This window comes from Stegodyphus dumicola, chromosome 5, assembly GCF_044657685.1.
Source record: "Stegodyphus dumicola isolate Sdum_Otavi_A_Nest chromosome 5, ASM4465768v1".
Taxonomy (NCBI): Eukaryota; Metazoa; Arthropoda; class Arachnida; order Araneae; family Eresidae; genus Stegodyphus; species Stegodyphus dumicola.
Window position 1 is genome coordinate 159,618,512 of NC_140772.1, and position 23,960 is coordinate 159,642,471.

General features: G+C 29.5%; 1 protein-coding gene across 4 annotated transcripts in view; it reads left to right on the top strand.

The window, feature by feature from the left end:
- LOC118184990 (carboxypeptidase D-like) overlaps positions 1–22,167 on the top strand; it is a 741,090-nt gene extending 718,923 nt beyond the window's left edge. For 3 of the 4 annotated variants that reach the window (XM_085817297.1, XM_085817299.1, XM_035354756.2), the window contains one exon: positions 47–9,053. In XM_085817297.1, coding sequence (XP_085673423.1) covers positions 47–529 — 483 coding nt within the window. In that variant the 3' untranslated portion in view covers positions 530–9,053. Of the gene's footprint in view, positions 1–46; positions 9,054–20,900 lie in introns of those variants that run through there. The other variant, XM_085817300.1, reaches the window with a different exon arrangement.
- Positions 22,168–23,960: the final 1,793 nt, after the last annotated feature.

Genomic DNA, 23,960 nt, shown 5'->3' on the forward strand with positions numbered 1-23,960 from the left:
GTTATCAAAATTTCATTCTTAATATTTTTTTTAATAATTTTTTCAGGCAAGAGCGGAAGGATACAAACAGTCTGAGGCGGAATTCATTGTCACTTCTCAGGAAGTTACCATCCAGAACATCACTATGTATCCGACTAGAGTGGTAAGTGACCAGTCACAAGTATCTTCTGAAGGTCCTTGGGATAAACTTCTAGATAACGGGCAGGAAGTTATTGCAACGGCAGGACCAACTGTCAATGGTGACAGCAGTACTGACGTGAATCATTTAGATACTAATGAAAAATACGACGAGTCAGTTGAGAAATTACCTGCTGCATCCGAGCTTGATGAAGATGAGTACGCATCTGGTATAGGAAGTTCGAAAGAAGAGGAGAAATTCAAGTTCAATTTGACTGATTTAGCTTTTCCACCAACAGCTGATGCTGTCTCTGCTGCTAGTATCATAGATGGCCATATCTGTTTGATTTGGTTATGTAGTTATTGTGCAGTATTGATAACATTATCTCTGAGCTGGCGATTCTATCTTTAATCGAGGGAGACGGCTATTTGCTGGACTGTTACTCGAGAATGAAATGCACATAAAACGAAAGTTTTAATCAATGAATTCAGTGTTAAAGCTCATAAAAATGGCGGAAAGAAAATTCAAAAAGTACTGATAGAATTCAGACGCGTCATTACGTTTAACAACCATCTCTTCCAGATACTTTTACACTTCATTAACCTCATTTTTGTATATTTATTGCCATTGACTGCAAATGATAACGATCGTTTTTCGGTTATTACCTTGAGTCATGTTTCTAAATCAGTTACTTGTTTACATATGGAAAGGACATTTAAAAATTTAAAAGATAGCGTCTAAATGCGAGTGTAAGAATGTCAGTACATTGTGTGTACTGTTAATGCTGTAAATACTATACAAAATCGATCTTCCATATATATTCATAACCACTTTGTGTACAGAACGAAATATTTGTAGGTATATTAAACGCAGAAGATTATATAAAAGAGCGAACATCTATACTATAGTGTTGCAAACAATTTCTTATACGTATTTAAACTTGTAATTTTGCTAAATAATAGATGAAAATTAATGATCACGTGTTTATAACAGAAATGCGATGTTTGCCATATTAAGTGACGTACTTCTTAATGGTAACTTACCTTTGACAAGTATTCTGTTTTCAGTTAAGAAAGCATAGCAAAATTTGTTTTTTAAATTTCAGCTATGCTGTATTACACTTTCTATACTGTTTTATTATATTTTATGAACTTCATGATAAAGTTCTAGTATCTATTGCACGTATTTTCATTCGTTTTTAATGAAAATATTCATTTCTGTATCATATTATGAATTTAAACCATGTTAATATAATGACCTTAAAAATCATGTTGAAATTGGCATTATTATTTTTTATCTGTTAGATACAGCAAATTTGTTTAGTATTCTGTTATAGGAAGCGTGAGGCACACGCCAATACGCGAGCGATTTCTCTGATTAGAAAATTTACGGTTCCCAACTTCTAAAAATTTCGATTCGGTCAGGGAAAAACAAAAGTCTTTCTTAAATAATTGACGATTCTAATTTAGATAAAATATTTTAAATGCAAAATACTTGTGGAAAACTTTGAAGTTAAAACACATATTTTGACGCATGGCCTCTTTTTTTTTTCACTGAGCTTTTCGTTACAATTATATTTCAGCAATGTGCTTTCTATAACGTTTAAGCAATGAAAACCTTTTCTTTGAATGACAGACACATTTTGCGATGATTTTATTATTAGGTGCTTTTAGTTATTTTAATTTTCCTAAATTTGAATATGAATCTTTCAGAAAATTTTTCCTTATCGGAATTTATAAATACATGCAGTAATAATAAATTATAAATATTATCTTTTATTTTCTTTAACCACTGCATGTTGGTTTTGATGCCAACGTTTTATTTCGGGATTAGGGCAGAGCAATACGGACTTTCGCTCAAAAATAAGTAAAATTACGGTATGCTTAATTAAATCATAATTGCTGGGTTTAGCACATCAAATATGTGAATTCAGAACATCTGAATGATTTAAAATCATAATTTAGATGTATTGCATGTTTAATTTATGATTATCAAATCTAATTATTTACTTTTTGTGCAATCGTTTTTCCAGTCAATTTTAAATTCTGACATATATTGTACTTCACTTAATAATGTTCAAAGAGTATTTACAAAAGAGGAATTCAACTTCTAGTATGGGTCAGCTTCTGAAAAAATAATATATGTTTTTCAAAGACTATTGTGAACGTTATTTTCATAACAAATTTAGTTTTGTACTTTTATTTCATCAATGTTTTTAATGTTAAAAATTTCTTTTAAAATGGAAAATCACCAGTCTAGTAAACTCACACTTTTTCAATCGTGCAATTTCTTTCCGAATAATATTGTAATTGGTGTTAAAATGAGACAAGTCTAGTAAAGATAATAATATGATGAAACACGTATCTTATACTAAAAAAATGTGAATATTGTAAAATACTTGTATATATTAAAATATCTTGGCAACATTGATGCTAAAGATAAAAAAAATATCTGATATCTGAGAATAGTAAGGAGGAATATTAATATGTAATAATTAAATGTTTAATGTGCATAAAAGTGTACAATCTCTTTTCTGCAGTTTGATGTTGTTGCTTTACCTTTTTCAACCTCTGTGCCTTCGCCTGGGTGGTTTACTCCTCTTGACACTCAGGGTGTCCCGTATGACAGGAGACTAGAACTGGTTTGTTGGACTTGGCGAGGTATCAACAATTTCATTTCTTGTGCTTGGCAGGAAAGTTTCCGAAAATTAGCTTAACACTAATTTTTTCAGAAAAGGAATATTTGACTACACGAAATATTTGACTGACTAAGAGACTGCAGAAAATAAGCTGCATTTTGGACTCATTGTGGACACTTCAGATGTTTTGTTTTTGACATGTGGATGCCATCTACTTGTAGTTATATTGTTTTCAAACTTGTTAAGTGTTAGCTTTGTAAGTCATTTATTCTTACGCATTTACAAGTCATAGTATAACCTTTGTGTGTTTTGGTATATAGCTACTGCTGAATTCTTTTCACTCGTATGCCAACTCGTATTCACTCTTTATTATATCAACTCATTGACTAGCACATAACTCAATCCATAAACTGTTACAATATGCCGAGCCAATAACCACAAAACAAGCTCGACACATCATAAAAGCTCCATACTGATTCACTGAGGGGCATATTAGTTCAGCTCTTTACCTATCTAGCAGTTTAGATGCAATCGTTAAATTGCTTACTCCAATAATTAACCATTACATTCTTTAGATACGTTTAAATACCATACTCCCTAGATCCATTAATCAAAACCATTCCTTCATCAGAGATTATGTTTTATGTTTCGAAACACGTATATTAGTTTTGATATATGTTATATTTCTTCCTGAAATGACTCCCATGTAACAGGAATTAAGTATACCAATTTTGATAGACATTGCATTTCTTTCGGAAATGATTTCCATATAGCAGTATTGTTATATGTCGTGACAGCTTTCACTGTTGCACGAAGAGTGTTTAAGAAAGCATCCATTACTAAATATCTCTGTAATTATTCGTCATGAACTAATGGTCTCTGTCTAACGAATGAATCAAATGAAAAAGACATTTAGACAATGATATGTTTTATTATTTAACACCTTTTAGTAATTTATTTATTATAATTTACAACTTTCATCGAATAAAACCTTTTACACTTCTTCTTTTATGAAAGTTGAAGTAAGATTTTTCTGATCTTACAAAGCATCTGTTATTAAAAACAAAACGTTGCAATATATGAAAAATAGGTCTTTGAAAGAAATCAGAAATGGAAAAAAGTGGCATTTGAAGAATCATAAAAACTATGTTTAATTTAATGCAAAAATCTGAATTTTAACTTTTGTACTAATAGGAATTTTAGGTAAAAATTTTAAATTAGTGTGTTTCTTACGTAAAGTATCTTTTTAAAATTTTTGTTTCGAAAGTCTAACATACGTAACCGTCTTCAGCAATCTTTGTATGCGGTCTTTCTAAACATTTTGGGTATGTTTTATCATAAGAATATAACTTTTTCTCCTTTAGTATTATTGTATGAGTATGGTCTTCCCCCCTCTATCCTGTAGCTCTATTACATGATTATGGTCTTTTGACCCCTTCTCCAGTGGAAATAATTTATTTTTACTAATACGCATCGTTTGAAAAAGGTTTTCGAATACCGGAAACTGTTATATTAATCTCATACACTACAACTCTCGCACACATTATTTGATTCATTTCCTTAACTAGAAATTTGATCCACGACTAAACATTTCAATAGTCGTGCAATCTTTTTAAACATATTGCATGTAAATTAAAGATTATATAATTAAACTATAAAATTGGCTTTATTGATATAGTATTTGAGCATCTGACGATAGACATTTTAGAGGTATTTTGATTAATTTTATTATTCATTTTTTAATTTTAATTATGTGTTTACATTACTTTAAACATCATTCATTATCATTTCAGTTAAAAAACTTTCATTCGTTTTTATTTAAATTTTAATGTCTGGATTTATTTTAGCCATTAAAAATGTATGCATATTATAAAATTTTTATTTTGTTAATAATTGTTATGACTAATTAGTAATTACAACTATAATCAATAACATCGCTTTAAAAAAAGTGCTAATATCAGTATTTTAGATTCTAGTGATTTTTTGGAATTGCTCTGAATTTAAATGAACTATTTATATCGTGTATTTTACTACCACTGATATAATTATTTTCCTTAGTTTAAATTAATGGAAGAATAGTTCTGTTGATAAAATAACTCTTCAAATGCATTTTTTCCATTCTAAAATGTAATTTGAAGTCAAAGTTATATAGTGTCACATCAGCAATATTACGAGAGATAATATTTAACGATGTTATTTTTAATTCTCACAGTTTAATATTCCAGCATCTTATAAAGCACCATACTTCATTTATTCGGGTTATTATAAACTTTAAACAAATATTTTTAGAAGAATGTTATTCACTTATACGTCAGAATTTTAAATTACGAAAGGAATATTTTTGCATTCTTTTCCAAACTTAACTTTAGCATTAACTTGTCAAAGTTTCCGGATCTACCATTATTCCAAAAATGTAATGCAATAATTATTAATAATTATAAATTATCAAATTAATTTTCTCCAAACTCGAAACGTAAAACTCGACAAAATGGCTGAATATCTTCCTTTTTGAAGTGATTAACTTTTATGATGGAGAAGAGTTACTATTTTGTGGATGCAGTTTTACGGATATGGTCGATCTGATATATCTGTTACATTCTCATAAAAAATTTTAAATATATCATTATAGCCTATATAGCCCTATTTTGTACATAGGAATTACCACACTGAAAGATATGAACCATACATTACAAATTATACTTTCGACGATGCACATAGCAGCTGAAGCACGAATTTTGATTTTCATGTATATTAATAGTCCGAATCTCGATATAATTAGAGCATTTATCAATGTTTATGTGTGATACATTTTGCTTGTAAATATATGAAATTATCATAAAAAAATTAATTTTCGTAATATAATCATGCTTTGTTTTAAATATTCATGGATTAAAAAGCATTTATTACGCTGTTTGTGGATAAATATTAATACTAAATAACCCAGGTCAAAAAGACATATCTAGACTAATTGAAAGTGAACATTTAAGTATTTGTTATTGAATACTATTAAATATCCTTGCTGAGAAAATCTCCTGAGGTAAAATACTGCCGGTGTATTTTCCTCATTTTTACTTTTAATACAAGTTTGGAAATAACTTTATTAAGAATAAAGACTAACGAAATTTTATCCTGTACTAATCAGTAATTAATTTTTATATCTCTATATAAATTTGAAATTCAATTGAGCATTTCTTAAAATTATTAATTTAGCGAGATTTAAAAGCTTTTTTAAAATTTGTAAGCTTTTTAACTGCTTCATCTTTAAAAAAAACGATTTTACAGACATAGCTAAATTTAATTTAATAACTATACTGCTACTATATAAAATTTCATTAAGAATACTACTTCGTGTATTATTGCTTTTTACTAAGTATTCATCAACCAAATTATGCAGATAAAATGTTTGTTTGAAATAGTATCTGCTAGCGGAAATTGAGAATAGTAAATCAATGTTTTAGAATAAAATAAAGATTTGCTATTCGTGAACTGTGCTTTTGTATTTATTGCTTTTCAAATAGAAAACTTTTTGTCACTTTATTTTAAAATAATTTTGTTGTAATATAAAATTATAATATTACGATATATTCATTTCAGAAATCATGTAACGTTAATATATATAGGAGGAAGTTGAGTGCAGAATCCTTCATTTTGAGCATTATACACATTCTTAAGTGTAACGTTTACAGCATAGTGGGCCACCGCAATCCACATAACGATTATCGATTTCAATCCGGAATAAGGCATGGGCGTTTGCACTTGTAGTGCCTTTTGGATATATTGGAGCAATCAAAATCTAGTAGAAAATCTGTCGAGAATCTGATGATAGAAAAAAGAAAGTCTGAGTCACTCGAATTCAGTCTTCATGGATACTTGCGGCAAATACTGGGATGGAATTTTCGAAAATGAAGGGTTTTGCTCTTGTGATCCTAATATTTTAGTTTACCAATATGATCTTCCATTTACAGCTGCTATTTTCCTGTGAATCAGAATAATGAATATTTCGATTATCACCATACTGAAATCTTTTTAAGCCTCCCTTCACTAACGCTAAAACATTTATTAAAACATCCTAATATTCGCTATTAATTTGCACTATATCCCAAGTGCATTTTTGATAGAAATTACAAATACACGTGCATTTTGGATAGAAATCTGTAGATGCGCATATTTGTTTTTGGTATGCTAAAGCAATATTTAAATAATTTTGGTGCGAAGCCTCATGTAAATACTTTTTCCTTATTGGAATACACTAATTAAAAGCCATAATTCCCAGCGTCAAATGAAGTTTATGGTATTTTTGTGCTGTTTTATGCATGAAAGGGAAGTTCATATAATACCCAAAAATATACCAGTTGATGTGTAAAAACTTAGTAAGACAAAATAACGGTAAGAGTATAAATAAACGGAAAATGCTCAGCTATAAATCCTTTCGAAATCTGCACTGAGAATTTTTATTCAGCAATAAAACCAAAGTTTCCAGTTCTGTGGAGCAGTGATTTTAGTATTCGGGGTACATAATATATTTGAATAAATCTCTGTCACCCGCAAAGTGTATTACTCACTATTTCAAACTTCTTTTCAGCACCGAGAGCTGTAAAATAGGAGAGAAATAGGCAAAAACACTTCGTCAGGTTCAAGACAAAAATGTACTTCAAGAATCGATAAATGCGGTTTTTCATTCAGCAACGGAGTTTCTGAGTAGGAGATTAAAAAATATTTTATTTTCTCTATAACTCATGTGCTCGTTTTCTGTTCTTCCTCGTTTGTTTATAAAATAACAAGAGAGTTTAATCTATTCTCCATAACGTTAAACTTCCTTACATAAAAAGGGTTTTCTTATATTCATAAAACTGAAAATAAGTTTAAACAAATATTTTTTCGATAAAAAGAATTTATAAAACATTAAATTATTATTTCTTCGAAATTTGAACTCTGAAACTATATTCCAAAAACAAAGGTGCTTTTGTATTGCAGGGACTACGCCAAAAGCACAAAACTATCGTTTGTGCGTTCTTTGATAGTTTTTAATATTCAAACACACTAAAAATCATTTAGATAAAAATTTGATTTGCGTTTCAAAGAAATATATTTTCTAATTTTTTATGATGCTTTACATTGTACGAAAAGAATAAAAAATAATATTTTTCGAAAACAAAAAGATTATATAATTTCTTAGCGAAAAGAAATTGCGTAGTTACTTAGGAAATTGCGTCATGATCCAATTCACATGACAAGCCTTGAAACTCATTTTCGAAACAACAGTTTTGTAAATTTGTGTTTTTGATGTCGACAGTATGTATTTTCTTATATTTGCCATTATTTGGAGAAATTTACCTTTAAATAAGTTTATTACGTTAAAGTTATTCTCTAAAACGATAAATGATATTGCAAGTTTAGCATATACATATAGGAATTTCCTGCGACAATACTAATTTGCAGAAATTCCTTACGAAATAACATGTGTCAGTAAACATACATAAAAACATTATTCTAAGCACATAACACAATCCACCTGCGAGCAAAAAAGGAATTATTTCACTAACTACTAAGTAAGGGAAGTAAATATTTTTTTAGTTTTTCAGCTAAATTTGTTCCTGATGAAAGCAGATCGTGATGTCTCTCAAAATGCACTGAATCACTTTATGCGAAATTAAAGAAAAGATTATGTTTTGGTAATTACAGATATTCAGATATAGTTCAGCATTACAGATATAGTTCAGCAAGCAGTAATTCACTGTATGCTGCTTATAAAATGCTGTTAATAATAACTGCCTATGTTGATTAAATATTTACCATTTAGACATGCATTAGTTTGCGGGTAAATTATTTACAAGTCAATACAAAAAATGTTTGCGCATTATACATTGAGATTACGATATATGTTACAGATTGCAAATTAATGATTCATATTTATGAAGTGTCATTCACAACTGCGACATTCCATACTATTTACCGTCTCTACCTAGATAAGACTAGATTATATATTCATTTTTTTGTAATACACTCTTCTCATTTTATGATTTTTGAAAGTCTGGGGTGAACGTTTTCCGTAGTTTTCCAAGCTCCTACTAACATATTTATTAAAACCATTAATATTATAGCTCTAGTAACTTCTGAAAACTTTCAAAATACTTTATGATGTATGTGTTTGGATGAAATCATCTAGCCCTCTCTCTCAAAAGAAAAAAGAAATTTTTAAATTTCCTTGTGATGGAAAATTCAGTGGAGTGATATTCTCCTGTAAGAAACAGTCTTCCAATTTGTCTTACTAATAAACTGTTGAATTTTTATACTAAAGCCTGGTGTCTCTTCTTTGGGTTCTTTTTGTTTCTCTTACTGCTTAATACATTAATCTAATAATAATTTGTATCACAACATGTTTTATTATAAATAAAAAATAATTTTGTGTTTTATATTGTTTATGTTTCAGAAGGAACGTATTTTATTTTTCTATTTTTTTAACAAATGCTCTAGAATATGACAATGCAGTGTTAAGGTTGAAGAAGTAATCCTACTGATATGTACTAAAATCAGTTTTGTATAATATGACCCTTACGATATATTTTATATCCAGTCCAGTATAAATATATTAAAATGTGTTCAGACGTTTTAATATGTCATTATGCGAATATGAAACAACACAAAACAAAATAAAACAAGAAATAAAATTTAGGGCAAAATAAAGTTCTTTTAACAATTGTTTATATAAATGAGAAAATTACAAAATTAAGTGACAAAACTGCAGTTCTTCTAATTACTGTAGCAAAGTTTTAGTTTAGTTTATAATTTATATTAAGCATATGCCCAATTCATCAGGTAATTTTTTTAAATGTACAAAGTTTTTCGTGTGTCCAAATAATTTCCTTAAATTAAAATAAATCCATTAGTGATATCAAAATATATTTTGTAAAAGCTTTATAAGATCGGAAACGGAACAAAATGATGAATTATTATTATTAAACTATTATTGGTAGTTATTATATTATTTGAGGTAGATAAAAAATATTGAATAATTTTGGGTTGCTCTTTAAACGATGTCTTAACAAATTATGTAACATATACCATTATTACAGAAAATTAAATTTTTAATATCATTCTGGATATGTTGATATTACATACTTTAATAACATAGCGCAATTTAAATTATAAAGAATGCACAAAAGTGAATGCATTAAAGTCTTAAAGCGGTCCTTTGGCATAATGAATGTAAATACACTTTTTAATGCTTGACCCTTCTATTTATCTGTAAAAAATACGAAAAATTAGAAATCAGTCTCACGCATCAATATTTAGTCATTGTGAATGATAAGGGATAGAAGCGATTTTAAAATATTGGTCCCGCTTCTTGGTCAGCAAACTAGTTACTATAGCAAGTTCTTGTGCTACATACATGAGTGACATAAAAGGGAAAAAAAACTGCTTGTTATACAAACACTAATAAAAACTCTCTAACATTCTATAACATTTTATATAAAGGCTTCGTTAACCAACAAAAAAAAAAAAAAAAAAAAAAAAAAAACTACTAAAATCAGTTTTTGAAGACAAATATGAGAAGCTATAATTATTCTAAACGTCTTAGCGCTGAGTTCTTCCCATTAGAACCCAAGCCGAATGAAGGTTTTATTTCAGTACGACTTAGGAAAAAATTAATGTTTGAAAAATTCGGATTACTCTAAAAAATGTCATTAGGCAAATTTATTTGCTTAACACTAGGCACCTATCTGTGTGACTATAGGTGATATATATAGTAAAAATTAAAATCTTTGGGCTGCTACGCAATGAATTTCACTTTTACGCATAAACCACGTTCTTTAAATATCAAGTGCGTGTAAGTGAGACACATGGAAATCATTTGCATTATGACATTAAACATATAGAAAAATGATACAACGTTCGTTGATATATTAATGTTGTTGCAAAGTATAGTTGCTTATTGTGCCTGAAAAATTCAACTACAGTATATAAAGAGAAAAACTAATTATCTCTTCTTTACTAACAAAAGCAGTCTATCGTCGTATGTGAAAAACTGTATTTTAATGTCCTGTATAAAAATATTTGCTATTTTCTACTCCATAAAATACTTTTGTCGAGAGTATACGAGGTGTGTCTATGAGAAATATTTTTACTTAGATTTTTTTAGTTTACTGTTTGTTCATTTTCTCAAACTAAATACTACGTATGTATAAACATGAATCAACGAAGCATTAACCTGAATTGTAATAAAAAAGGCATCATAAAAAATATTAAGGCTGTTTTACGTTCAGCTTTCTCCAAAATTACGAAGTCGGTATACGTTTTAAGAAAGGATTTACAGAAAATTAAATCTCGAAAGCCTTTTTCACTAAAGTTCTGTACGAAAAGCACAACTCAAGTGAGTTACTAGAAGAAACCTAAATGTAAAAGACTGATTTAGGTTTTTATATTATACCTGAATACCAACTATTTCGTGAGGAATTTATCATTAATTCTTTCAGATTCTTTAAGCATAATTTTGCTAAACTACGAAATTCTTGCTTTTGGATGCTTAGATTTTAAAGAGCGGCGTAGTCAGATTCTTGTTTATTTCGTTAACACTGCGAGAACATCGACTTATGGACATTAAATAATTATTTTATTGTCGTAGTGAATAACAAAAACCTAATTTTTATGAGTCTATTAAGGATAAATAAGACTAATAAAATAAATGTAATAAAATAAAATGTGTTATTTTAGCTAACTTTAACTTTTGTGAATTTTATTAATGTATTGCAATATTAGCCTAGAGTAGTTAGGTGTACTAACACTCATGGCAGAATCACCAAGTATCAAACAAAAGCTATTTGTGCACTTAAAACAGTTTCACAGTAGTTCTCAAAAAGAGAATTTCTTCGGAGCGGTTTGTTTCACTTTTTTTTGAACCAAATAGTCAAATTATCCAAGGTACACTCAAATTAAGGCAGTCTTTTACATAACAGTATTTCTAATGTTGACTCTAACCTCAAGAATTTACAAGCAATTTCTTCTAGTCATTATGTAAGAAAATAGTTTTCTTTACTAATTTAGGTATTAGACTTTACTAATCTAGGTGTTTATCCTGGTTGTGGAACTTCTTTGCTTTCCTTTCTCTTGGAATAACAGAAATCTACATGAAGTTTCGTACTAACACTGGTGCTGGGAAAATATGTTAACGCATAGTAAGTATCCACTTTCTTTTATTGTAAGACTAATGTTTCTGTTTATTATGTAAAGTACTTATATATAATGTAAAGTTTTCCGAATGACAATGTGAAAGTTAAAATAGCATTATGATGTTAGAAAAAGACAACTTTTATTTTGTTACTGCAAAAACGAAAAATAAGTATATATTATAATTTTTCATGATTGGGTAGCTTTATTTTTTCACAATCACAATATTTCAACCTAGTATTAGAAGGTATTTTCTCCCTCTTTTCCGCATGCATTCGTGGTGTAACTGGAAACATACTCGACGCGTATTCAAGAAGTCCAGGGTTTAGTCTCTGCGAGGGCACTGCACATTTTTCATCTGTCCTTTCTTCGAAAGCAGCTTAATGATTCTACAGTATTATTAATAACTTGGATGGAATTAATTTCATAACGAAACACGTTTAGCCGTTATTCAAGCTTTACAGCTCGAAAATACAATTTAACTCCACTTTCGCTGAATTTATAGGCATATATTTAACATGTTTTACTAATAATAACGCTATATTTAATTTGTATGGAACGCATTCAGTATTTTCAAATAATAATTTAATTATTGTAAATAATTTAATTTTATATAATGGTATTCAGTGAATGACTAGAAATTTTGTTTGCTGAAAATTTATTGTAAACACTGAAATTATTACAATATAGATGTTAATTATAAGTTTGTGGCGGAAAGCGCGATTGCAGTGAGTGGCCAAATTCCTCTTCGCTGCGCAAGAGCATATATGCTCGACATATTACGAGGATAAAAACAAAATTTTCGCCGCGACTTATACCTTATTTTGCCTCTGAAGTTTTTGTGATTCTTAGGCCTTTTCGAATGACCTTCTGATGGAGTCTAATGGCGACAAAACATCACCGTAAGTCTTACTCCAGTACTTGACAAGTAGATAGATATCGTAGCAAATGATTCTTTTTTCTTTTTGTTCGTGATGAATGCTCAGTCATTCATGCAATGCCGATCGAATCTCATCGTCATCCCGGAATTTCGCTCCAATCCGTTGTGCACCTATCTCTCATGCCCAGTGACGGTACGATACAGAAACGCTTGACCATTAGCCACGTAAAGAAAGAGAAGCTCTTAGCAAATACAGGTCCTTTTTTCTTTTATTTCAGGGCGATTTAATTTATTTATTTATTGATCTCAAATTATCTGCCGGCAGATATATTTTCCATAAATTAATTAGCATTGTTCTGACATTAGTTATTATAACAAAAATTGAAGAAAGATTTTTATGATTTTAATCAAATGGTGTGCAATTTTACATTATTTTCTTACCATTGAAAACCATCGTAAGTAACGCCCTAGAAAATCTGGAAATAGAGCTAATTAATTTAAAACGTTGATTGTTGAACAAAACGTTGATTGTTGTTCGCTAACATTTGATCTAGGTATTTAATTTCAAATTTCGATAATTTTAATATCTTTTTCGGTGTTTGTTAAAGTATTAAAAAAATTAGACTAATTCTAGGTCATTATTTTGTCTTGTGAGATCTTTTTATGATTTATTAATGTTCAACATTCATTAAAGTATAATTTTGTTTGTTTAATTTAAAACATAACATATAATGAATTCATCAAACTGGAAGTACTTTTAGTTTTTATAAGCAAAGTGTTACAAAACAACTTTATGGCATTACTGAAGAGTGTCACTGGCTTCTACAGCACGAATTCTATAAGATATTTGGCCAATAAGGATATCAAAAAATATTTATCAATACATAGATATTGATGAGTACGGCAATATGCATAGGAATGCTGCTCAGAAACCCTTTTCTAAATCAATATATCAATTTTTGATATTTACAGATATAAGAATTTAGCTCTTTGATTTTTGTGCGACCGCGGAATATAATCTCAAAATTTATTAATTAAAATATAAAAACTATTATTTTTTCATTAAATATCTCGGTTAATTTTTGTCGTACGGGAGTCGAACATTTATGTTTTATTTTTTAGAGTACAAAACTTTAGAGTACAAACAAAAAGGCTCATTAATCAATCTGGTTCTCTTTTTAGATTCATTAATTTTTAACACACAAAGAAGCTGTTCACATATAAATGTACTCTTAATATAACTCTATGAATCAGGCGCTCGTATAAAATGTTAGATTTCGGATTTAAAAAAATTGATTTTGTTAAATTTAAAAATGCAGTAACAAGGATAATTCCCTTATTTAAAACAATTTTGTGATTGGAAGTAAATGCCTACAACACCAGATGACAAATGAAGGCAGCATAAGGAATTTTATGGGTGCGGTTTCTCACTTCAAATGCGTGTCTGTTCTTATAACAAGAAAAATGCTTCATCTGAAGGCGTTTAAGAATGATGATGACTTAAAAATACTAATGCAAATCCGATTTCTCAAAATATTCAGTTTATTTATTTTCAGTACAATTTAAGAATTTCACAGCGAATCTGAAATCTACATTATTTTTTTTGGACTTAACAGAAATTTGAGACTCAATTTCAGAAGACATTGTAGATAATTTATTTTTAATATGAATTTGTTATGAATCCTGTTTATCAGTTCTGCAATTCTACTAATCAGTTATGTTTATTAATGTATAATTAATGCATTTGCTCATTTTATAGATCATATTTTAAAATTTGATTTTAAATGTTTTAGTTTTAGATGAAATATTCTTTCTAATTCTCCTTGTTTAATAATGAATTCATTTCGAAGCGCGTTAAAACATTTAAAAACCTAGTAATTAAATCAAGGCGTCAATGAAAGTATTTTGATGTCCATTGATAACGTTATTATTAACTATTAGGAACATTTTATAAAGTACTCAACGAATTATGAAAATTATTTTTGTTTTTTTACCGCTAAGCGTAGCCGTATATGTTGCATACTAAACCTGAGCACTTAAATCGAATAAGAAGGTTTGCAGCATTCAGTTTGTAATCGATATTGATTTTAAAACACACTAAAATTGTTTTGTAACCATGGAATTTCAACTAAAGAAAGAAGCAATATATTCCGTAGCAATTGAGCATCCTTTATTCCCTTTTTAGTTTTTAGTGCCATATAACTAAAGTATTTTTATTTTCTTGCAAGAAATAAGACGGTACTGAAATCGCGAAAAGTTTCGGGATTCAGATTTCAACAGAAATATCCATTTTGCAGGTTGCCGAATCCCTTTTCACTATTTTTTACATGACGTCTATATGTAGACTAAAGAACATTTTATTCCAAAACGGATAGTAAAATCAATTCCAATGAATTTAAAATTAGATTTTTTGTGACGTCTGTACGTTTATATGAACGTTATGTGCCTCGCATAACTCAAAAGCGATTAGCTGTAACATGTTGAAATTTCATATGGAACTTAATGGAACTACTCTAACATCTAGTTGTGTACATTACTATTATATATAATCAGAAATGCTAAACTCATAGATATATATACACATACACACACACACCATCACACACACACACACACACACACTTCCCATACCCGGGTTAAAATTTCTTACCTAACCTTTAATTTCGCAGTCGCTAGTCGTAGACATATACTTCCAATTTCAGAAGTATTTTAAATAGCGAAAAAAATCCTATTTTGCAATTTGGCAATTACATTTTTTAATTATATTACATTACTATTTTGGCAATAGCAAAGTATTTACATTACTGTTTTGGCAATTACAGTTAAAAAAATTAATTTTGAATAACTAACGACGCAAGCTGTAACTGAGATTCCTGTAGTAATGTCGGAGCTTGAGAAGGGTGCCTGGTAGCACACTGCGACCTGCTGTCCGTCATTCCAACATGTCCCACACATGCTTTATGGGACTGAGGTCCGTTAATCTAACAGGCCACGGTAGATGTGGAACGGTTTCAATTTCCAGATAACTCCGTATCACTCGAGTAATGTGCAGGCGGGCGTTATGGTTCTACTGGACGGCTGTGACGCAACCGCGATTAATCTCGTAGAGATCGTTGCGTCCGTTCGTTGCTATCCCATCCCATACAGCCTCTTCCTCTGTAATGGTCTCTTTCAATGACTTCTGGTGCTCATAGCACGTCCCTGGATCTAGCCATATCAGTGCCCTTCGGGAATCGTTCTGGATGTTAAATGGAGACTCATCTGTAAACGGTACTTGGCCCAACTGCAATGGAGTCGAATTTACGGTTTCCAGTTAAACACGTGATCTGACATGCGATGGGGACAAAGGAACACAAACCACAGCTCGTAGGGCGTACAGTCCAATTCATGCAGTCGACGCGATACAGTTTTGCGGGATATGGATCGTCCTGCAGCAGCAGACAGATGAGGCACCAGAAGTAGTGCTGTTAATGATCTCCGATGTTTTGCACATAGCAATAGAAAATTATCGTCCGCCGTTGTGGTAATCCTCTGGCGTCTACACCGACGTCTTCTGAAGGGTTTCAGATCCCTTTGGCAACACTATCACAGCCAGATTACACTAGGATGCACATTCAGCTCTCTCGCAACAGCGAATTGTCTTGCACCAGCTTGCAACATCCCCAAAGCCCTCCAACGCATTTCGTGGTGGAAACGGTGTCTTCGTCCCATGCTTTCCGCTTTGGATATCGCGCATTACAAATAACTGTAGCAGTTTGCAACGCATAAGCCCGGCAACCCCGTTTTTAAAGTGCTATGGTGGGACTGGGGTATTACTTTTGATACTAATTTTGGTTGCCTATTTGCATTTGACGACGCAGCCTCTACCTTATACGTAAATTCTATGGTTTAATTATTCTTTCTCTATTCTTACGTTTTTGTTTTAATGTTTGTTGCTTATTTTTTTGAGCAGTGTATATATATATATATTACGTTGAAAATATGAAAAAAGTATTTAAGTCCAATACATATTCAAACAAGTGTATTCTAGTATAAAAATAAAAAATTAAAAATAAAACTGTTTTCTTAGGCAATAAACTACTGTGAATATGATATTTGTTTCTTATATTAAAATGCATCATTCTGAATACGTATTGAATTTAAACATTTTTTATGTTTTCATATTTTCAGTACTATCACTAGTTACTGCAGATTACACCTCATAAATGGACATTGCTTTTAGGTTTACTACTTCAGTCTTGTATTTTTATTTATTATCTCTCTCTCTGTACATATATATATATATATATATAAGCACAAAAAAGAGAAAAAGTAATTTATTGTTTTTTTAAATAATTATATATGTATGCTACTTTGTAAGTTATTTCAATAATTTTTGAGCGACTAATTTATGTATTTTTCGAAAGATGTAGGCTGCAATTAATGTTTCCAATTTAATATCAGTACTTTAGCTTCAAAAGATTCAAGTTCAAGCAACTTATTTCCAATTAAAAGTTAATTGCCTTTAAGCAACTTTTAGAATGTTGTTTTATTTTTAAATAAAAAATATTACATGTAGTGCTTTTTTTTCAGCAAATATTTCATTAATTTCTGTTTATTTAGTTGGCATCCTTAGTTATTCGCTGCACCAATAAAATACTTCGTATAAAGTTTATTAATAATGGTAATCATTCGAGAGCAATTCCGCCCTATTATACTGAAAATCTAATTTATTTGAGCAGGTATAAAATTTCCTCGGAGAATTGTATCTCCAATGATATACTGGTTTAATTATCTTTATAATTGTATATGCAGTATTTTAATAAACAACGAAACGTAAGACGGATTCTGTGTAGAGAATTAATCGATTTATTATTATACTTCGACGAATAATGTAATTTTAATATCACATTCTTCCTAATAATTTAAAGGATTTAGTAAGATTAGTTGAAGAATGGAATAGTGTTCATAGGATAATACAAAAACAGCTAACCAGCCTTCAAATTCAGTACGTGAATTATGTTTATATATTATTAAGAAGCATATCCAAATATATTTGGATGAAAGCGCTATTTGCGTTCAAATATCGGATTGTCCATGCACTGCATGTTATATATTCCATTTGAATTTACAATCATATCATATGGAACATGATGAAAATGTTGCAATTAAATAAATCTTTTAATACGATTTTTTTAGCTTGAAAGATGATTCATAAAAATCATCTCGAGGCTTTGCCGTAATTAAATAACCTAACCTAACCTAATCTAATCAAGAAATATTTTAATCAAAACTTGTTTTGAAACGAAATGTAATCAGCTATTGATAAATTAAATTTGTTTTGATGTCATCTTGGTCATGCCTTAAAAGTTGTGAAAAAATTGAATTGATGAAAGATGATTTATAAAAATCAGCTTACTTTTTAAAATTTTTAGTACTTTTTAAAATTAATTAATTTTTTAAACATAAATATATGCTAAATGATTAAAATCTTCCAAATAATTTATCCGTAAATAGGAAGGGCATAAAAATTAAGAACATGAAAAGATGGTCATATTATAGACGTTTTTATTATGCAATTATGAAATTCTTAATTCATTTTTACTAAATTTCCTGTAAAATATTTTAAAACTTTGTCTGACCTTATGTATTTAAAGTAATAAATTGTTCAAGAAATAACGGCCCACCAGCGGCCAAGCGGTTAAACTCGCTGAACACTGGTAGTTCCGTCCGAGGTTCGAATCCCTCGAACGGGCTAGCTGCATGGGTGCTTTCGTGGTTTTCCCCATGTGTAACGTGTATACGAGCCAGTTTCCATTAGAAAGTCATCCACGAAGCCATCCCTCCCTTAGGCAGATAGCCCTCGAGGCTTTGCCGTAATTAAATAACCTAACCTTTTCAAGAAATATTTTAATCGAAATTTGTTTTGAGACGAAATGTAATCAGCAATTGATAAATTAAATTTGTTTTGATGACATCTTGGATGCATTAAAAGTTGTGAAAAAATTAAATTGATGACTGTATTAACGAAACGTTCCTTTCCTGTTTTCATTTATAATTTTCTAACTTGGCATTTATTTTATCATGCAAAATCGTGTTAATTCATAATTTTATGATTTAGCATGTTTTCAGCAGTATTTTACAATTGCGTTGTTGAAATTGGGTTTTTGATATTGACCCAACCAATAAATGTTTTTCGCTTTATTGCAAATTTTCTTTCCTCTAATTTAAAAGTTGGAATCCTCTTCACTGAGGAATGAAATATGCTGATTATTTTGCTTATTTCAAGCTCTGTTATTTAAAGTTATCATGATATTAAAAATACTTCTTCTCCTTTCTTTCTCGCTTAAACTTTAATTTCTCATCCGAGAAAATATTTGAAATATATACACCAAATATTATTTTTTGTGGAAATTGGCAACATTTGCATTACAATTCGATATTTTATTATCAAAATAATTTTATTTAAATAACATAACCACTCTTAATAAATACTTGAAGTTATTACAAACAGCAAATGCAGTATTCGGAAACCTGATAAAGAACGAGTTAACATATGCGTTAATTAAACGATTAAGTCATACGATAGTGGTCCTGTGTTTGCAGAAGCAATTATTATGAACTGACATTAAAGCGATTCGCAAGTTTAGTGTGTTGGCTTCTTATCTGCAACTAGATAGGAAACGATAACCACAAATAAAAAGAATTTAACAAATATTTCAGGACTTCCTTCTATAGCGGTGCCCTTTACAATAAAAATTTACAGAAGAAAACTAAGTATACAGTGTCACCTATAAATATAAACAGAAATCAAATCAAATATTATTTACATCGAAAAAAAATATGTGTTAGAGTTTAAATCGGTGATTGAAATAAAGATATTTGAATAGATATGCACACTTTTAAGGGAATGGGATTCACCATTTAGGATCTTTATTTGGATGATTTTGGCAGAAGCAAAATGAAATATTTTGTTTACAAAATTGCTAAATTTCTGTGATGCACATTCGATCTGACTAATGTACAAGTCACACTGGTAAGGAATTTCCTAAATTTCCTGAAACCTCATCTTTGGAGTAGGGTTTTTAAAGACTGCATCTCATACCTTACGAAAAGAAAAAAAAATTGAATTACTTTTTTCTAAAATACAAGAATTTTTGTCGTTAAGCGAGAGAAGAAAAAGATGCAATTAAATTATGTCTGCTTCGATCAGTCATAGTGATTAAACTATATGCATTAAATAAATGTAATTCATTCATATCAGAAGTCGGGAATACCTTAGCCGCTTGGTCATTAATATGCAAATTTGTTAATAATATTTATTTGAAAATTTCCATAGATATCGTTTTTTCAATCAAAATTTAATTTCTGAGACTTATTTCCATTTGACATAAAACTTGATAAATAATTTATCTGATTCATTTTACAAGCATAGATGTCACTGCGCCTGAGTACGTGCGTATGTTTGTCCGTTTCCCCACTGTTACTTATTTTCTACTTAACCGTCATTATAGAGAGCAAGCATCATTGCAATAATTAAAAGGTTCGTCGATTACAATCTATTTTTGGTATCATATTTCATTTAGTTGCAGCGGAAGAAGGAAGGACTGTGAAACTGTCAAAATCGCTTCCACTTTAATTTACTCATATGCCAAATTAATTTTTTCATTGGGTTCTATTAAGTTTTCTTTGGCAGATCATTTTTTATAAAAATAGCTAAACTAGTTCCTTATGTAATATACTATTATTCTATTTATAATTATCTACTCGTGTGCATTCATAAACACAAATATACTGTACAGCGCGTAGTATACAGAGAAAGTAACAACGCTTACTATGCTTATTACGGAGTAAGTTCTGGCACATACTATTAATCTACGTAATAAATTATAATTGAGAGTGTTTCTTCCACTAGTATTATTTAGACAGGAAAATGTAAGCTTCTATTTAATTAATTATGAAAAAAATCTACACTATTTATTTGCGGATGGTAGGTTCCTTTTAGTCTATGCATCATGCGCATACACATTGATCCAGGATATCGAAACTAATATTTATATATTATTTTCATGTTAAATCTGTTTACATTGCTGCTTTCTAATTGCTTTATTTTCTTACAGATACCCAACAACACTATTGAACAGCAGGTCAGTTCAACTAATATTGTCCATCCTGCTTTTCCAGTACAGAGGCCTACTGCGTTTACTACGTTGATGGCTGTCATTACCAATCGTATTGCCAACTGGATAAGAGGTTAATTAGTTAATGACTCTCTGAAAGGAATTGATTAGCGTAATCGTGATTTCTAATTTATTCTCCGCAAATCACTTCTTCACATTCTTTGTTTAATTACTTTTATCGTAATATAATTTGATCTGGATTTAGTTGTCTCACTGAACTTTAAAAATTGTATTATCAAAAGTGTCTTAATTCAGATGGTGCAGACAGATTCAGTAATGAATCCTTTTTAATCAAACTGCATTGAAGCTGGTATTCAGTGCTTTTTTATGTGTGGGATAGGAAGATGATGGCATTTAAAATATGCTACGACCCTTATTATGTATGTCACGGTAGTATAATGTTTAAACTTAGATGACGGTCTAATATTACGTTTACATATAATTTATTATATTGCTTTCATTATAACATTATTAGAGTTATGTATATCTCATGTATGTCAATTGTAAAAATGACTCAGAATTGTCCATTATGAATGGTGAAAAATACTAACCCATATATAATTTATTTTGCATTTACATATTAGTAATTTTATTTTTAATATGATTTATTTAAAGCTTTAGCCACTTTGAGTAAATAAATATTTAGCGATTTTTATAAGATTAATAAATTTTGACAAATAAAACTTAAACCGAAACTTCCTTTTATTTATTGAATGATATATTTTACTAACTCTTAAGCAATATGGATTTCTGAAGCAAAAAAGTTAAATGGAAAAATTAAATATTTTATTATTTGCATGATCAGAAATAAGATGCTTTTAACGTATAGTTTAATTTGCTTTAGAAAGAAAATATCTATTGTTTATTTATTTTGGTAAATAAATATAATGTACATTATGGTAAATCTACATTTTATAAATTATAATGCTAATTTCTACAGAGGAGTTGCCATTTTGATACTTTCTGTTAATTTGAAATTCCAAAATAATAATGAAATTCACTAATGAAAAATAATGCGACCTATGTATCTTCAAATGTTTTTTGCATCGATATATGTAATTAAAATAATTTCTCATTATTTTGATCTTTAACTGTTCTTATGTTAACCATAAAATGTGATGCGTCGTTTTGTGTATGTCAGTTGTACAGAATTCCTTTTGTGGAAAATTTTAATTTTTATGTGATTTTAATAAAATCTTGTTTTGTAAAAGAATTTCATCACATTTCATTTCATTTCATTAACACACTGCGTTTCTTCATACGAAATGAAAGTCCGATTTAGAATTTTTTATTTTTACCTTTATTTAAAAGTGCACATATTTTGTTAGCTTTTGGAAAGTGCAGTAAGAAAATAATGAGCGACGGGGCAACACATTTTTGTTTACTGGACATCCTAATGAGGATCCTCCTTATTATGGGCATTATTTCGTAAATGAATCTTAGTTGCTTAAGAGAAATACGATAATGTAAAAATACTTTCCTCAAAAATTAATGAGCAGATTTTTAAAATGAAATGTTTTGTATGTGTATAGAAGATAGCGTTATTGTCCGTAACACAGTTTAAGCCCGATTCATTAGCAGTTTGGAAAACGAGAATTGTTTTTGGAACGGCTATGTTCTAATTAAAATTATTTTGTGCAAAATATGAAAAATTCTGTAAAATCTTTGTAATATTTCGCATCTACCTGCGTTCTCTAAAAGGAATTACCTATAATGAGAACAAAAACGAATAAAAGGAATTATCTTTGTCATTTCTAATTACCATAATTAAGTATAAAAGTAATTGACAAGAAAGGGAAAACTACTTTGATATTTGCTTCATACTAATCTCGTCTACTTTGATGTAAACTTCTTATACATATTTTCTTATTTTGTCACGTATTTGCATAAGAGTATTGTAAGTATCTTTGCATAAACGCAAAATTACTATTTTGTATCTGAGTAAAGTAACGGAAATATCAAATGATTCTGATAAGCTTTTGAGGTTTTATAACAAAAAGTAAAAATACCACATTTTATTGAAAGAGGGAAATAGTTCTTATCCTTTTGTTATTTATTTATTAAATAATCAAAATTGAGTAACTCTTAAAACTTTTCGGGAAAACAGGTTTTAAATGAAGTAAAGAAAATTGTATTAATGTTGAAACACATTTCTTGCAAATTCTTTATCGCAAATAAGAAACTGCCCTATTTTTAAATCTCCTAACTGATTGCTATTTTAAAACTTGAGTAAAATAATTTACATATGCCATTCTACGAACTAGAAACTTAATTAAACAGAAAAAGTGTTTAAGATAACATTGAATTAATGAACCCCCTCAGAAGTCAAATGTAACGCTTTAATTTTATTTTTCTTCTTTTTTAATCTTTCGATTTTTGATTTTTCGGAAATAACTTTAGAAGCTGTTTCTATAATTCGAAACCAGTTTGGTGAAAAAGCAATTATTTTCCAGTTTTGTTTTAAGTATCGCAACGGTTTATTTACTGATAATATGGGAAATACTACCTGTTCCATTGGCACTCTTAGTAAAGTAACATACAAAAAATTTGTCGTACCAAATTTGAGAGTATATTATATACAGACGCACAAACATATGTAAGATATAGGAAAATACGATAACTGCTTTAAAAATAATTGGCGACTTTATAATTAACTATTTTGGATTTGATGCTAACCCCCTAAATTCATCTGTTCTCCCAAATTCGAGTATAACAATCTCAAATTAACCAATCATAGCTTGTCTCTACAATTGCGTCTACTTTGATATCTATGCTGCTATGCCCTCCTTTGTTCTTATTCTAAGATGATATATCGTGCATATAAAATACTGTTAATTGCTTATGACCTAGAAATATCGTATCTACTAAGAAATAATGTGATATGCTTGAAAATAAAGATTAGTAATTTGTCGGAATTCAATTCGTTATCTTTCATCTATGTGCCTAAACTAGAAGTCATGACTGCTACCGAAAGCTGCTAAGAGTTCTAGTGTTTTCTTC